The 17537-nt window shown below is 44.4% G+C and overlaps 1 protein-coding gene across 5 annotated transcripts in view; it reads right to left on the bottom strand.

Annotated features, from left to right (window-relative positions):
* Positions 1-1016: 1016 nt before the first annotated feature.
* Positions 1017-17537, bottom strand: part of robo3 (roundabout, axon guidance receptor, homolog 3 (Drosophila)) — a 64554-nt gene continuing 48033 nt past the window's right edge. For 4 of the 5 annotated variants that reach the window (XM_049742177.1, XM_068653123.1, XM_068653124.1 and 1 more), the window contains 25 exons: positions 13360-13517; positions 13086-13206; positions 12329-12467; positions 11924-12051; positions 10622-10746; positions 9907-10075; positions 9019-9224; positions 7780-7861; positions 7460-7628; positions 6530-6696; positions 6348-6469; positions 6052-6268; positions 5674-5798; positions 5424-5607; positions 5118-5348; positions 4956-4995; positions 4680-4819; positions 4355-4609; positions 3894-4035; positions 3619-3831; positions 3392-3561; positions 3128-3235; positions 2851-3009; positions 2409-2560; positions 1017-1795 (listed from right to left, as the gene is read on the bottom strand). In XM_049742177.1, coding sequence (XP_049598134.1) covers positions 1784-1795; positions 2409-2560; positions 2851-3009; positions 3128-3235; positions 3392-3561; positions 3619-3831; positions 3894-4035; positions 4355-4609; positions 4680-4819; positions 4956-4995; positions 5118-5348; positions 5424-5607; positions 5674-5798; positions 6052-6268; positions 6348-6469; positions 6530-6696; positions 7460-7628; positions 7780-7861; positions 9019-9224; positions 9907-10075; positions 10622-10746; positions 11924-12051; positions 12329-12467; positions 13086-13206; positions 13360-13517 — 3734 coding nt within the window. In that variant the 3' untranslated portion in view covers positions 1017-1783. The remainder of the gene's footprint in view (positions 1796-2408; positions 2561-2850; positions 3010-3127; positions 3236-3391; positions 3562-3618; positions 3832-3893; positions 4036-4354; positions 4610-4679; positions 4820-4955; positions 4996-5117; positions 5349-5423; positions 5608-5673; positions 5799-6051; positions 6269-6347; positions 6470-6529; positions 6697-7459; positions 7629-7779; positions 7862-9018; positions 9225-9906; positions 10076-10621; positions 10747-11923; positions 12052-12328; positions 12468-13085; positions 13207-13359; positions 13518-17537) is intronic. The other variant, XM_049742178.2, reaches the window with a different exon arrangement.

Raw genomic sequence — 17537 nt, forward strand, 5'->3', positions numbered from 1 at the left:
TGTGTCTGTCTTTCCTCATCTTTCTGCTGGCCTCCTCCAGTGGGCGTTTTGGCCCTGACAACAGCCTAATGAACGAGTTAGTGATTTATAGCACCCACGAGAATGGAGGGAAGGTGATGGGGGGAATTAAAGGATAAAGAGTGCGGGTCATTCTGTTGAAGGTCAGTCATGTCAATCTTTTTCTTAACCGTCATCCGTTGCTCTTGCATGCTTGACTTAATCAACAAGGCACACATACACAGGATAGAATGTGATTATGGATCCAAATGAAGTTTTTCCTCCCTGGAGGTTGAAAGACTTAACAAACTGGAAGTGAACTTGAAAACTCTTAAATGAAATTGTCATGTAATTGAATAATTGCTTATTTTGAAAACCCCCCGTAGGTTGTCAGACTCAATTTATAAGCAGTCATTAGGATTTAGACCAGGGTCCATCGGGCTTCGCTGAGTCAATCTCAGGGTTTCAGGCCAGGGACACACTTTTGTGTCTGTGTGTGTGTGTGTGTGTGTGTGTGTGTGTGTGTGTGTGTGTGTGTGTGTGCCCTTCCACAACTCTTCAGACCAACAATGCTCTCAACTTTTTGGTGTCAACAAATCATAGTGTAAGCTCTTATTGCCAAGAAAGCCCTGGAGATACTTTGTTCCAAGGTGTTTTTGCGAGGATGATGGCCTTCAAAATGGACTTGTGAAAATGAAAGATGCCAAGGCGAAGCATTTTTGTAAGACATCTCATTCACAGTGATGTTCCGTGCAAATGATTGAATGTTTAATAGAATAGATTAATCCATTCAATAAAATGATTGAATGAAATGGTAAGCTAATTTGCATTACGCACATTTTCACTTTTTTGTCAAATGAACATTTTGGTGTCGTACAACAGGGGAACAAATAAAACAACCCGGTCGTATCAAATAAAAGAAATTGAGTTGCGGTGAAAGAAAATCAAGCAACACTCTCAGGGGCATTGTTGCTCAGCTTTGCCCTGTAAAAAAAAAAAAGAAAACATTTAACAGCAAATTAAGTCAGCAAATGAAGTTTATTGTACATTTACAAAACAAAAATGGTACAAAAAGCCAGTCAACAGACATTGTTTATTCTGAAAAAAAAAAGTAGAAGAGAGATAGGGACAGATGAGAGAGAGAGAAATGTGATTCTACGACTGCAGCAAAGCATCCCTCAGACAAAGTGAGGAGCGTGGAAGGGGCGGGATTACAATCAGACTTTACTGGGGCCTGTCTGTCTGTCTGCCAGTCAGTCTGTCTGTCTGTCTTTCTGCTGCACAGAAACAAAGGGCTTACACGGCGACATTCTTTTGGACTGCATCGGGGCAGGTATCCCAATCAGACCAGAGCAAGAAGAAACCTGCACATTTTGGCTTTTTCTTTTGTGCTTGATATTTTCTGTTGTTTTGCCATCACCAAGAAGAGTGCAACAGTAGTTAATGCAGAAAAAGTATACTGTAAGTTTCCACCCAAAAAGTTGGCACAATCAAAGATGAGCTTTTTCTTTTGTTCAGTACTCATAAATACAATATAACTCTCTTTCCCTGTATCCAAAGCCAACAACACACAGGTATTTACAAATCGGATAGCTGGATAAAAAAAACCCCCAAAAAAACTGGATAGCTCATAAATAATCAGAGAAACAAATCACTATAAAAGAAAAAAATGGAGAGTCTGCTTTTGTTCTTTCACAACAATGACATGAGTCTTATTTATAGATCACAGTGTCCACAGTTAAAAGATGATCAACAATGGAGGCATCAGGTCTCGTCAAAGATGACCTTATCTCGTTTCCTGAAAAAAAAGACAATAAATAAAAATAAATAATAACAATAAATAAATAGACATCAGTTTTCTCATTCTTCATTTCTGATCAATCATATAAGGAAAATGTCTCATACACATCAATGCGTCAAATGAAAGGGACAGCAGCACCTCCCTGTCTCCGAGCCAAAGATAGAAAACAGGAAGAAGGAGGCAACCTGAGCCAGACTTCCTGTGAAAGCACCCCAAACTTTATAGCAATGAAGCTTTCATGTTCTCAGCAAGGCAGCCATTAAGGGCTGAGGTGTTCCTCACCACTCCACGGGGGGTTGACTTGACCTGGGCAATAGCAGACGTACAAGGGAGCCAGCCCTGCCCTGCCCTGCCCTGCCCTGCCCTGCCCTGCCCTGCCCTGCCCTGCCCTGTCTTTGTACCCTAACCGTCAATGGCGCTGAATGAGTTAAAAGCGTTTTTACTTGATGAAATCTTTTTCAATTTTTTACTGTTTTGGAGACTCATAATCTAGCTCGTTGCTGATTTGTGTCTTGTGCAGCGTAACCCTACAAACTTCTCTAATGAGGCTTTAGTGTGCTCATAATGACCTGGATGCTTCAATTATTAAGCAGACATGATCGTATCCTACCTCGCTGCTTTTCCTGGCCGCGCTGATCCCCCGGGAGCCCGTGGAGCCCCGAGACGAGGAGCTTCCTGTGGTCGAGCAATTACCGGACATGTGATTCCTGGGAAGGTAACCGGCTTTACCAGCGTACAGCGTCACCTCCTCGCCATGTGCAGCTATGGAATAAAGTGAATCATTTTTTTAAGTCATCTCTTGAAGTCCAGAGTTACTGCTTTGACATTTATTTAACCGTTCAAGGCATGTCAAATCATTTAACGCCCACTTGCGCTCCACATGCTTTCATGTGCAAGGTGTAAAAAGTGCAGAGTGGAAACATTAAGGCCATTGATTTTTTTGCAAGCGCTAATCAGAATCAGGGATGGGCCAAGCCCGACCGACCGACCGACCGAGTCAAGTTCATTTCAAAATAAACACACGTCAACCAAAATAGAGGCCGTCCTTTTACTTTCAGCGTGTCTTTGTCTTGAGCCTTTGCGTTTGTGTCCACCGCTGTCATACTCGCTCCTCTCCAGGGAGGAGAGCGAGCCATTGGGCATTTTAGCAGCCTCCGTGCACTTGTGCAATTGAGCCTCCTCTGGGGGTGGTTCTGGAGGTGGAGGCAGGTCTGAGGAGAGAAGCACAAACAGTATAGACTCATTATTATGATACACTTTGTGCTCCAACGTTGCTTTTCTCAGCTTACAAAAACATGTGCTTTCCATTGCTCAGTAGAAAAGTCCTACCTCCGTGTAGTTCTCTCCTGTAAACGGAAGTCTTGGAAGGCTTTTTTTTTACGCGACCTTTTTGGTTGAGTGGAGAGCATGTATCTGCTGGTGATGCCCGGCTGTGCACTGAATGAGAGAGAGAAAAATAAAAAACAGCATTCATGAGTCAAATGTATTTTAGTCTTCATTCCAAAATACTTGAAGAAATCAATGTTTTGTCTTAACTTCCTGACTGTTTGTCCCCTTACTGGATTGAGTTTATTTTGCGTGCGCACACCATACCGGGCGTGGTCGCGTTGACGTCGTCGTCTTCATTGCGCGCCGCGTGACTTTGGCACTGGGACGGGCCAACCTCCAACGAGGCGAGATGCTGTTGGCTGGAGAGGCTGGACTGGGTGAGCGGTGCGCTCGGTGCCTGGGGAACTGGCACTGGACCGCACGGTACCCTTCTGCTGCAAAGGCAACACTCCTCAGCTCAGAGCCAAACATGAAGGATCCACGTAACGTACCGCGGGAGGTGATTTTCCTCTTGTTGCCGGCGCAGGTCACGGGATGCTCGCGTCTCCTCGTCGGGCGACGGGCTCAGCGTGGCGGTGGACTGGTGACTGTAAGAAGTCGCCGGAGAGGAGGCGGCGTTGTTCCCGTGGGGGTAGATGTCTTCAGAGCCTTCCATCAGGTACGTCCTCTCCGGGAGGGGAGGACACCATTCTTCTTGGTCTGAGCTGCAAGCAAAAGGAAAGGGATTGGAGAAGATGACAAAATCATCACTTTTTTGAAGACTCACCCTATTTCCATGTCTTCATTCTCCGGGGGCTCCTGGTCACATTGCTCCAACTCTCCGAGTGGGGGAGGTGGGGGCAATGTCTCCATCCATGTTAAAGATGGCGCCTTAACAGCCTTCCCCATGGCCTTCTGCTTTGGCTTACCTAGAAAACAAGTCGCTCTTTTAGACTTGCAATCATTTGACTTAACTAAAATATGAATAGAAATGAATGAAAAATAAAAAGATATGAAAGAAAACGTCCGATTGAAGAAGAGAAGAAAAAATCATAATAACATTAGCATCGAAATGGAGCGACTGAATGATAAATCATTCATGTATCATGATTACACTGCAAGAAATGGCTTTCAACACTTCAGTCTTAATTCGTGTTGGGTTACCAGAATTGATCAATAATTCTCTCAAGCAGTCAGTGTAGGCTCACAAGGCAGCCAGATCGAATGAGTTGGATCTTTTGCCCTCACCGTTACAGCGATCGGGTTGAGCGTACTGAGGCCCGCAGATGATCCAGTGTCCGTCATCTTGCTCAGCACCATGAAGCGGGCTGCTTTGCGTTTGGTTTGAGAAGGGCATGATGGTGGTGGAGGCATAGGGAGTGGTGGAGGTGAAGTTGTGAAGATCCTCGCCGCTGGCATCAATAGTGCTGTAAATGGGTCCCTCGGTGGAGCCGCTCATGCTGCATTTCTCCGTCTGATTCAGGTAGTTGGAGATGCCGGCTTCTACGCAGCGTGGGAAAACAGAACCAGCTCACCATTGACCAGGTTTGGCTGAAAATGCCACGTTTTGTACCATTATAGTATCGCTCGGCTGTGTCCTGACTGCTGGTGCAGCAGTTGACAGCCTCTTTACCGCTGTGGACCAAGTTGGTGGTAGGCCAAGAGTCTGCCAGCCACGGGTAGTTGCCCATGCTGCCACCCAGCACGCCTGGCCTACACAGACATCACACACACACACATACATTCTGCTGTTGGACAGAACGACATCCACCACCGTCCAGATGGGCACAGCAAAAACGGCACGCAAGACACATTAGGATGTCCTTATGGAGTCCCGAGGAGTGAGTACCTTCCATTGTGTCCAGATCTGTCCCCATGAGGAAATCCAGCTAGAGAAGACAAAGAGGATGCAACAAGAAGAGCAGAGCCTTGATATCATTGCACCAATGAGCAGGTATATCCACATGCCTGTGCTGTAGCACAAAATACGACAGACAAAGTGCTAACTAACCTGCTGCCGTGTAAGCAAAGGAAGCCGTGTAGTGGCTCAACTCCTTTCTCTTTTTGCGTCGGCAATAGATCCAGACGCTAAAGCCCATGAGGATGACCCAGCAGGCCCCGCCGATGCCCGCGATGAACGCCGGCTGCTTGACCACGTCGGTAATCTGCTCGGCCAGACTGGCGTCGCTCTCCCCGTTGTCGTCGCTGGCGCTCGTCACGGACGGCTGTTCGGCTTCCGTCTCTGGGAGAAGCGTAGCAAAATAATAGAACCGCCGACAAAGAGCAGGGTGAGCCTGATGCAATTTTCTGGACTCACTGATGAGGACGGGCAAAGGCTGACTGCGGGTGCCCACACCGGCGCCGGTAACGGCTGCCACCTCCACTTGGTAAAGGACGCCAGGCGTGAGGCCTTTCAATGCCGTGGACAAAGAGTGCCCTTCCACTGTTTTGTTGATGGAGTAGCGCGTCTGGTTGCTATTGCCAGCGCTAACGCACCAAACCTGTTGACAAACAAAGATGAGCCCTCGTTGTGGCGTAGCAGCTACTTGCGTGTCCGAGGTGTTTACCCTGTACTCTTGGATGATCCCATTCTGCATGTCGCTGGGTGGCGGCTCCCATGACACAATGATGCTGGAGGTGTTGCTCTGCTTCACCGTTGCCACTGTAACAGCTCTTGGCGGGGCGCTCGGCACTAAAAGGCATACGCAAGGCTTTGTATGAAAGACAGACAATGCTGAATGTGACCCCAAACTGTTCTTTTTAATCAGAAGTTTTTAATCAAGCAATAAAAGCAAAATGTGAGCCGGAGCTAAACATTAAAAAAACATGGGGAGTATTAACCCAACCCAAAATGAGGCTGATAAAAAAAAAAAAAAAAGAAGAAAATTATACTTTGTTTATTTACGACACTTATTACCTTTCCTAAGGTTTAGTAGAACTATTACCTTCTTCGGGGGTTCGAACCAGTATTGTACGGCTGTCTTTCCCCTGAAATTCGTCAAAATAAGGCCGGATCTTTATTTCATACTCAGTTCCTTTAAGCAAGCCGGTGAGTACGGTGCTGCGCTCAGAGGGGGAATTGATGTCTTGGAGGAGCCATGTTCCTCCACTGGGGCGGTAAAAGAGACGGTAGCCTTGCACGTACTGAGATTGACGATCGACCTAGAGGAAGAAATCACACACGGTGACCTTCCCTGGGATAATGAAAGAAAAAAAATTACAAATAAACCAAGAGTCTTACAGCCCAGGAGACTCGGATGGAGGATGTCGTCGGCCTGATGGGCTCTTGTAGTTGGACTGCCACCTCCCCCAGTTCTCTCTGCAACTGTCTGTGGTCCACCCCCTGTCCGGTCGGACTCACGTCTGAAGCAAACGCAGGCCGAGATTACGCTCGGGTTCACCTTCAAGTCCTTGCTGACTGACCTTGTGTTCGGACAGGCTCCGAGATGGGACTCGGGTCGCTCAGGCCGTAGGCGTTGACGGCTCGGACGATGAATAAGTAGATGGTGTTGGGGAGAAGGCCGGTGATTGTGTGCGTTTCCACTTTCACCATGTCCGCTACAGTTTGCCAAGTGCTGCCGGCTGATTGGCTGGAATAGATGGTGACAAAACAAATTAGCTTTCAAATGTTTCAATGTGCGCGGAACAAGATTCGCCATAGGATATGCTACTGCTATTTTATTCACGTTAAATTGGCCGCCAAGGCAAATCATGGCTTAAGGCTGCCGTGGCGTGGCGTGTGATGTAACATTCCACTAAAAAGATGACATTTTTCATGTCATAAATGGCAAAAAGATGTGCGCTGCATTTGGGACTGTGCGTGTTTTGCAATATTGATTTGCATCCAAGGAATGGCAAGAGTTTATAAACGGGCTGTCAGTTTAACACGTTCATTAATGACGCTGCAAATTAGCGTGCTATTATGCAATTAATCTTCTGGGGCAAGTCAATGCACAAGCATGTTATCATTTTGTTTCCTAAAAAACAAGATAAAAAAAAAAAAAAAGGCAAAACACACCTTTTAATGAATTAACATAAGACAACTAACAAGTCTTCATTTTGGAACATGAAATAAAGAGAAAATAGGTCCGACGGCAAAAATAATAAAGTTGGGGATCACTGAACTATATCATGTTCTAGAAAAACAATATCTCCTATTTCCAGAGCAAAGAATACTCTCTAAATTTGAGAACTATAAATTAAGGTCTAAATTACAAGTGCTACATTTAGACTAGAATACTACAAAAACATTCCAAGGTTGCGAACTCCGTCTTACAGTACTGGTTGTTGTCAGCATTATTTTCCCACATGTGACTCAAAGTGTGAACAGATCATTGGATTGCTAAAAGTCACCTGAAGGCCTCAACGATGTAGGAGGTGACCGCAGCTCCTCCCTCGTGAGCATTGGGTTGCCATGTCAGAGAGACGCTGTTCTTGGACACATCTGTGACAATAGGTTTGTGTGGCGGACCTGGCAACTGGAAAGGCTCCGTGCTCTGAGCCACCGACGGCTCGGCATTCTCTGTCGTGTCATTCGACAACAAACGCAGTGTTAGAAATACTTTTTTTTTTCCCTCTCTCCAGACGATTTCTCATCTTAATCCATTGCCACATGAAGCTCACATTTGCATAGATTAGAAGCAGGCAGAATTTTTTTTAAAAAAATAATTCACCTTTAACTGTGAGCACTCCGCTCCAACTTGTCTCACCGCTGGAGCTGGCAGCCAGACAAGTGTACACGCCAGAGTCGGTTTCCTGGCAACACAACACAAAGAGGTGTGCGAGCGCTGTCATCAGTTGAGTGTGTTGCGAGGCCGGCCGGGTTTTAATGTTCATATACTCATTAGCGCTGATGTGACAAAGTGACATATCGCTCAAAAGCAGAAAGCGTCGCGCTTCGTTGAGCCTCGAGGAAGTTGGCAGAACATTGAGACCTCATTAACAGCCGACCTGGCGACTGCATTTTCGGCCAGAGAAAGAATAAGAATATATTGTGACAACACTCATTATTATCGATCAATACATTGCTTCATTCAACTTTTTAAATGATTGGATCTCCCGTATTTGAAGTCGAGGCAAAAGTCAAGCTTGTGCCTTTTATGCTCCTCATCTACAGTAATCCCTGGCTGCCAGAGCAGGAGATTTAAAAGAAGGATCAAAGACTGAATTTTAATGACCAGTTAGAAATTTCTCAGGCACCTGTCTTTAAAGCCGCCCGACAGCTACTTGATATTCAGTGCAGGACACGTGCAAATCAAATGATCCCGTGTGCAATAAATCTACCCGCTGGTGCACAGATGCCACATTTTTTACAAGAGACATCCTAGCGTGAGCAAGGATGTTACACAGACTACCGTGAAGAACAACTGTCTGATCACAAACAAGTTTTTGAAGAAATGAACTTTCACACCTTTGAAAATTGGAAAAACGCGTTCAAGAGGTTTCCGAGCGCTTCGTCTATTTCTTTCACCCCTTATCTCGCTTCTCTATATCCAGCTCAATCTTTTATTCAGATCTCAAATGTCCTGAGAATTTAATTACAAGTATTAATGATGGTTAGTCATTAAAAAGGCCGCAATCAATCAGTCTCCTCCTCAAGTTGCTGCAATGCAACGGTGAGTGACCTCAGGTGTTGCTTCTTATCCAAGAGGGACTTGTGTGCCAAATGGATTTCATTAGCACGGAGTACAAAAGCACAAATGATTGCTAATGGCCTTGCATAATCACGATCATGCTGGTCACGCCTCAAGGCTGAGAATATTTGTCTGCTTTCTCCTCTTATTCAGCGACTTACAAAAAAAGAGCTTTTCCCATGAAAATACTCAAGAGTGCTGCTCATACATACAAAGACAAGTCGCTTTTAATCCAAGACGGGGAATTATGCTCATTTAAATTCATTCAAATGGACATACCTGAAGATGGGCAATTTGGAACGTGCCATTTTCCATCAGACGGATTCGAGCATCAGTCCCTAGAATCCTCTGGCCGTCTTTCTCCCACTGAATAGTGGGAGTGGGCTTCCCCATGACGTGGCAGTGTAACTGTGCCGTCGAACCCGGTGCGTACGTGTGATTTGCCGGCCCTTGCCGGATGATGGGGGGAACATGATCGGAGGGCGCTGTGGGAGGGAGGGAGGGGGGGATTCAAAAGATGAACGACATTTGTACATTCCAAGGTTAGCCACCTGTCTACCTACCGTGGCTTTCAGAATTTCCACATATTCATGATAATCATCAGTTACAACCACAAAAAAAAAAAAAAAAAGAAGACATTTATTTGTTCCCTCGGATTGGAACCAATCCAGGATTTTTCTGGTAGCAACTCATAATGTGAAAAGTCCATCAAGGAGTGTTGACGGACGGAAAGCCTCTTTGAGAGAAACATATGTTGCACTTGCTTTATTTGCATAGTGCCACTTGTCTGCTTTGATTACATCAGAAAAGACCCCCTGCTGTCTGCTCATTTGGGGGAGGGGGATTTTCATTTGAAGGATATTTGACTTTACATCAGTGCACATTGAAAGGAGATTAAGCATTATGCCTCCAGCCCAGTGGGAGATGTTTATAGCGGAAGATCCAAAATTGAAATCTAAAAACCAGAGGGTGGGGCGGGGGGGATCCAATGAATCTGTGAACCTTCAAAGTAAAATGTGTCTGCTCTATCTTCGTTCCTCAAAATCAAACAATCAACCAATTAGGGGAAACAATTTCACATGAATCTAGCAACTTGCCTATGCGGTGTTGGTTGTTCCACTCGCCGACATAGAATCGTGTGTGCGTGTGTGTGTGTGTGTAACTCACCACTTTCCACCTCTAGTAAAGCCTTTGTCAGTATGCTGCCTGCCACGCTGATGGCCTGGCAAATGTAGTAGCCAGAGTCCTCAACGCGGACGTCAATGATGGTTAGCTCACCGCTAAGCGACACTGAAAAACGCCCTTGTGAGAGTTCCTGAATGGGAAACAGCAAAATCTGGAGGAAAAACAAACAACAGGTGAATTCAGGTCAGAACATCTGATGCTTATTACCTATCTGTTGGATGTGTTTCCATTAGTGCATGGATGCTCATGCTCCGAGTTCAAGCTGGCTTTTTTTTTATTTTTATGAAATGTTATTAATACAGTGAAGTGTATACCTCGCCACAGCACCCACACACTCTCGTCATCTCATCTTTCAGTACATTCCAACATGTTGGAAAGCAGATCACACGCTTGTGCAAAACCCACACATGGACACATTTGTACTTGTGCAAGCCTACGCACACTCGCGCTATGATGCTGAGAAAAATTCAGAGTGAAGAAAAATGATTGGAAGGAGTGTGTGTGTGTGTGTGTGTGTGTGTGTGTGTGTATGATTGTGTGGGTGAGTGTCATGCTGGTGCAATAGCACACACAGCACACAGACCAAGCAAAGAATGAAGGCCTATCAAGTTGTTCATCAGGCATATGCACCATCATGATCAAGCTGATGCAATATTTGAGAAGAACTCATTTGAAAATAAACATGAGCATTTGCTACCTGGCTTCCTTCTTTTTGCCAAAAGACAGCCGGTGGAGGGTTTCCTTTTGTGCCACACAGAAAGGTTACAGTGCGGCCCGGAGCTGTGATCTGGTCCCGTGGCCGCACAACGATCTGAGGGGGCACTGGAGGGAGAAAAGAGGGAGAGAGAGAGAGAGAGAGAGAAAAAAAAAAAGGATTTTCAGATGACACCCACATGCACATGGCCATTAAGCTGAATTCATTGGAAGTGGTGTAATATACGCTTGTATGCTCGTACACTCCATTCCACATTAGATATAGTCAATTAAACTTGCATTGCAAAGTGCTGACAACGCACAATTGTGGAAAATAACGTAGTCATTCCAACCCTAGTGTTTGGCTGCTAATTATAGTTATTCTCTCAACAATTCCTCCCAAAATGATGTACTAAGTCTCACACACACGCACACACACACTCTCAAACGTACAGAAATGGCATGAAATGAGATACTCACTGGATGAGCCAACTGCCATGGAAGCACGCAAAATGAGTGGAAATGAAAAGAGAGAAGAATGAGATGATGGATGGATGGAAGAATGAATGGGGATGTTAGACAGTACATGAAATCGACTGGACACGATGGCGTGTAATGAGTTAGAGCGGCACGAAAACAAGTGTGTTGTTATTCTTATTGTCCTGTAGCTGCAAGCAATGACCCACATTCAATCTGCTTCTTCAGTCAGCTACAAATACACAATCATATATAAATGTATTGAGTTCAAGTCTATTTTATAACAGGAATTTCTGGAATTGTGGGACAAATAAAGGAATAGGGTCAATGAATGTATAATGAACAAACATACAAATATGTCTGACATCAACAAAGCGGGTGTATTTGTCATTGCAAGTACTTGAATGTCTTTTCAAATGTCAGTGGAAAACGGAAGGCCCGCTGACAAAATGCCTAGCTTGAAATATTCCCTTTTATCACGTCAAATGAGACTTTTTGCAGTTGAGTGCATCTCTTCAAGGAAGCGACTATTTAATGTCATTTCAGTTCTTTTTCATCTTGACTTTCTCTCTAGAGGCATGAAGAATTGAGACTTGAAAAGGAACTTAAAGCCCGACTTTTTTCATTTGATCTCTCATATAGTCTTGGCGAGCCGTCGGTACCCGGCGGCATAATGCTCGCTCGGCTCTTTGGAACTATGCAGAAACAAAGTCTCTCTTTGCGTGATCCTCGACATTTGATGATGGTTTACGGTACATGACTTCAAACCCTGCAAACACGTACAATACATGGAAGATTTTGTCAAGCGATTCAATGCAAAGGGTCTTACCGTGGACTTGCAGGGAAGCCCCCGCCTCGGCTTTGCCGACACTGTTCTCCGACACGCACGTGTAAGTGCCCTCGTCTTCGGCTCGCACCTGGTTCAGGTGCAGACTGTTGTCGCTGCGGATCTCGTACCTGCAAACACGTCAACCCGGCGTCAATTCTGACATCAGTCGATCAAACGTGTACAAGGACATTTTTTTATGATTTATTGTTATTTTTTTATTATTTTATGATTATTTATTTATGGCTGAATTTAATAGGGGGACATCGGACTAAATAGACTAGAAGTGGATTTGATTTATTTTTGAATTTACTTCACTAATATGCACAAAAAATGTGACATCATTTACTTGGTAACTGATAGCAATAGCTTGCAAAGAGAAAAAAGTACAATGAGTGTCTGTGTTACCTTCCTCGAGGCAACTCCCCCTCCTCTCTCCGCCAGCGAATAGTGGGAGTTGGATCGCCATGAACCTCACAAAAAAAGTCCACCGTATCGTCAGCCAACACCACTTGGTTCACCGGCTGCTTAGTGAATACTGGCCTCTCTGAAAGGAAAGACAAGAGTGGAACATTTTTAGTGGATGGAGAAAGATAGAGTGTCACACCTCCAACAACAAGAACCATAAGAACAAGACATTTAAGAAATAATCTCTCATTAGCACAGCACTGGAATTGGATCCCATTAGATTCTTGTAATGTGGATTAAAAAGACAACACGCAATCACACTTCTGGATTTGTGCAATTGGTATTCTTGCAGGATCATTATCCAGACAATGACACTAAACCCAACTTGCAGATTTTCTTTAAGTCACTTTACTTTTGTATCATTCAAACCAAAACAAAAAAAATCTAATCTTGACGATAATCAAAGAAAGAGCAGTTAGGAGGCGGAAATAAAATGCCAATTTTCGCCTTGTTTGCGAGGATCAATACACACTTCCAAATCACTGGTTTGCTGAGAGCTTTGCCCAGACTAGGGGAGACGTGAAAAAAGCAAGCCAAGAAAAACGGCAACCAGCAGAGGAACATTCCACTACTGCTACTGAGAAAGGAAGAAAGCAAAATCCAAGATAATGTGCATATTTTCCATTAACTTTATGAAGCTGTTCAATATTCCTATCAAAGAAGTAAATATTTCAAAAAAAAAAAACACAATTCTTACCAAATACTACCAGTTCAGCTGGATCGCTGTCTTTTTCTCCAACCATATTGGTGCCAACACACACGTACATGCCAGCATCAGCTTTTCTGGTGTTGGAAATCATTAGTTTGCCCCCTCGGATCTAAAAAAGGAAATCAATACAGCCAAATGTGCAACAATGTTTTGGATCTGTATTTTGGACGCACGGACGTACTATGCGGAATGAAAACAATACGCAACGTGAATACAAGCCAGACGTCAAAGTCAGCAAAGAAATTGGAAAACAGCAACTTACTGTGATCCTGTCATCTCTGTCGTTGACCTGGACATTATTTCTCTTCCACGAGATGGTGGGCTCAGGATGTCCTCGGGGAGGAATACACTCCATGACGGCCGGCTCACCAGCTGCCACCACCACATCGCTGGGAGTCTGGCGAAAGTCATCTCTTAGAACTGGGGAAGAGGAAAAAAAAGGGGAAAATAATATCAATAAATAATATTTAGACACATTTTTCAAATCTATCCAAAAAAATGATACAAAAAATATCTTTACTTCTGCTTACACAATAAACACCATTGAAATAATGTGAACATGTATAAGTCAGGAAAAAAAAGTGTGAATCATACTTGAATTCATTTTGTGTTATCTTTTCCGTTACTGTCATTGGTGCACATTAATAATGAAGGTAAATAAATTATTCACTCTCATCCACACGATTTCCCCTGGCAAATTCACGTGCATAAATCCATTGCAATACTGAGAGTGGCTCGCTCTTGCATACAAATTCAGACAAATCAACGCCATTGACAGCGGCAAGAGAAGAGAAAGCAGAAAAGGATTGGCTCATTTCCACCTTAGTGTACATTTGGAAGCCAATGGGCTTTTCTATTTTCGCTCTTCAGAGAGTCTTGAGACCTCTCGGATGGTGCGGTTTTGTACTTGCGGTTGAGGCCTTCATACCAGGATGAGGCCAAAGCCGCAGAGGCCAACGGGGCGGCCTGCAGGCTACAAGTCGTCGGGTCTAAGCCACTCCAGGGATTCCGCAAAGGAGGAAAAACCAATGGATCACTTTCGATGACATTCCTGCCCTAAAAGCTTCCTAAAGTGGGAAAACAGATGGCAAAAACGGCTCGTCGTGTCACAAAACTTTCCTCCAAATTGATTTCTCCCTGCTGCTCTTTGATGAGAGTTGAAAATGTTGACATCAAGGCAATACGGGATGTTTAATTGATGCTTGGGGGATACGTATCAGGATTGATTGATTGATTTACTTGCATTACAGAGATATGAGTGATATAAATAAGTCATCCGCATTTAAATTTGCCAAAATATACAAATGTCATACGTGATGCTACGACTAACTCACAATACATCTGGGTGGAAATAGGGTGAAAAGTTTATTAGGTAGCGGCAATTACCCATCAAACCCTTGAGGACGCATATCAAGTACATGCACTTTGACCTTTTCCTAAAAGCCCTTTCACAAAGCCAGAGTAATCCCCATCCGGCATGCTTTCATCAGCGTCCAGAGTAACGCACAGGGGAAAAGATAAGGATTAGGGGCCCTATTTTCATAGCAAGCTAGCGTGAAGTGCAGTCGAACCATACGCGTAGGGTGGACTTTTCTTCCTTTTAGCATTTTGCTACACGAGTGCAGACAGAAGAGGGCGTTTGCGCCGTTGTGGGAGCAAGGGACTTTCAGCCAATCAAAGTGGCTCCCACTTTGTTTCCTTAAAATTCAGTGCACAGAGAGACGCTCAGAAGGAAAGGAATTGCAAGATCTCCCTTTGCCGGTGATTTCAAGACGGCCGCCGTGGATCCCTGATCATGCATCTTCTATTTGTATTTGAGACAATGTGAAGCCGAAATAGAAATCTCATTTCAATGGATTGCTCAGGTCTGAGTCAGGCAACTTTATATCTTTGTGAACAACTATCACTCAGTAAGAAGAAATGATACACATCTGTACAAGCTAGCTACCACGTGATCTACCAATAAGTGAAAAACAGCAAGCCTTCATTTTAGCATTTGATTGGATTTTAAAAATGACATCTGGGGTGAGCTGCTGCTCTCTTGTAATTAAAAGAGCTTTATTGCTGTTTGTGTTGTTCTAAGGACGGCGTGTGTGCGTAGTAGATACTTGACAGCAGCCCCCAACGCCCCAACGTATAAATATTCATACGTGAGATAGAGAATGAACCACAGTCCCTTTGCTGGGAGGGGGCGGGGTATCATGAAAAGAAAAGAAAAAAAAAAAAAACAGATCTGGGCAGATATTGCTGGTCATCTGTTCTCTCCCAAAAGCAAGCAACCTTCTTCAGCGTAACCCCACATGATCAAATGTTGCGTTTTTGCAATTGTTCCATGATCATGGCTGCTTAGATGCACACAAGCATGTCATCGGTGTTCTCTCCAGGCAATATATATGTTCAGGGTCCCAACAGAGGCCCCGTCTGGAGCTGCTCATTATCCCGAGTGGACCCCCTCTGATCCCTATCAACTATTGCACCATGATGAAACTGGCCCACACAGGATATTGGCCGAGGGAGTGTCAAGAGAATTGGGGGGGGGGGGATCGGACAGATGTCGCCACTTTCACACTGCCTTTCCACTACATCAAATATCATTGTTGTTGTTTATTCATATGTTGACACGGCGGTTTATTGTTGATTTATTTGAATGGCGGGTATCTATTACATCTCTTCTCCTCTCTGTTTACTGATGTACGTATTTCATTCTGAATTCATTACTTCTACAGGGTAACTTTATGGGAATGTTGCCAACAATCAACAGCTAATGTCTCTCCTCTTCTGACAGAAAGAAAGAGCCATTCAAATGAAATGACCTTGTCCAGTGCCTTTGCTACAGACGCTCGTACCCGGAGGCTCGTACGTTAACGATTAACACCGCAGGTGGACAGACAGAAAATACACGCAGCGCAAAACCTTATTTGTCCCGGTAGACTTGTCGAAATCTAATTATTTGCCACCGGGCTCAGATAAGGCTGAAATTAAATCTCTAAGTCAGTGTGATGCATTACAAACAGATGTTAAGCCTGCGATTAGCATAGATAAAACACTTAACGCAACATCATCATCAGGCTAACGTTCAATTTCATTTTCATGCCATGCTCAGATCCTGTTTCCAATGCTTTCCAATGTTTAATGACTGCGGCTTGACTTTTTCAAATTGAATTCATATGAGATATTGCCACACAGCAGTGGGCGATGATGAGGTTATCTATCAAGGTGTGATGTTTCATGGCTTCTTAAGCGCTCGTAAATGGCGAGGCCTTGCTCCACAGAGAGGCGGGCGTCCAGAGTGCGGAGAAAGGGGAGGGGCTTGGGGAAGATGGCGAGATGGAGCTTGGGGTTATTTGGCAGCAGCACAGACTGCAGTCTGGGTTTTTTTTTTTTTTTTTTTCCCTCCTCCACTCATAATAATATATCTAGAAACGGGGTTGGCAAAGTAACGCCTGCACGGCCACCGCTAAGGAGCGCAATAAAAACAATGGCAGCCCTTCCTTCCTTCCTTCCTTCAGCCTTCACTAAAGCAGAGGGCCCCTTCACAGGGGTGGTCCACGCTCCTGTGTGTGGTCAGCTAATAAAGCAATTGTCTGGCCCTGAAAAGAGGATTACTTTCATCGAGAAATAGCGGATGTCGTGTGCCCCATAGCGTTGGGCTAAGAGGGTCAGTGTAAATTGCAAAAAGGTCCATTGTGAGGCAAATGACTCCCTCCTTGTCTCCTTGCTGCCCTCAACCTTCTGGAAAGCTATAGAATCACTATTTAAATAAAAAGAAATTAATTCATTTAAAAATAAATAATAATAAATACAAATAATAATAGTAACAATACTATAACTCTTTTTTTTACATTGCCTGCAAAAAACAAAGCCACTTACTCACTCACTCGAGCACCTGACATTTCCTGCGTGTTCAGTTTCACTGCGAGGTCACAGAGCGACAGTGTCCACTTTTGCTACCTCATCATGGTGTCCGTCCTACAGAGGTTAGGCATCCGTCTGACTTAACATCTCTCGTACGCTGTGTCAGCAAACGGCCAGAGCCCCGCTACACCAGCATGCCACTTCAGATGGCCAATGGGGCCTATTCTTCCCTTTTTCTCGCTTGTGCAACATCACACATTTCGAATGAAGACGAAGGGGCTGTAGGAAGGACAGTGGTTTTCATTTTCCACGCTGTCAGCAAAGGCCCAAAACCTATGGATCTTGGAGTAGAAATCAATTTGGCTCCAGTTGAATGAATGAACTAACCGGCTGGCTGACCTTTTCTAAGTCTTAAGGTGGCTGACCGTCTAATCGAGAAATGAATCCTCAACAAATACACACAGCCAAAATCAATAAGCATTTTGCACAATTGTTTGCCCACACTTACAATATTTCATTCTGTTGCTATGGGAGAAACTTCAGTCAGCAGGAAAAAAAAGCAGAACAAACAACTCTCTGCTCATG

Source organism: Syngnathus scovelli, chromosome 15, assembly GCF_024217435.2.
Source record: "Syngnathus scovelli strain Florida chromosome 15, RoL_Ssco_1.2, whole genome shotgun sequence".
Classification (NCBI taxonomy): domain Eukaryota; kingdom Metazoa; phylum Chordata; class Actinopteri; order Syngnathiformes; family Syngnathidae; genus Syngnathus; species Syngnathus scovelli.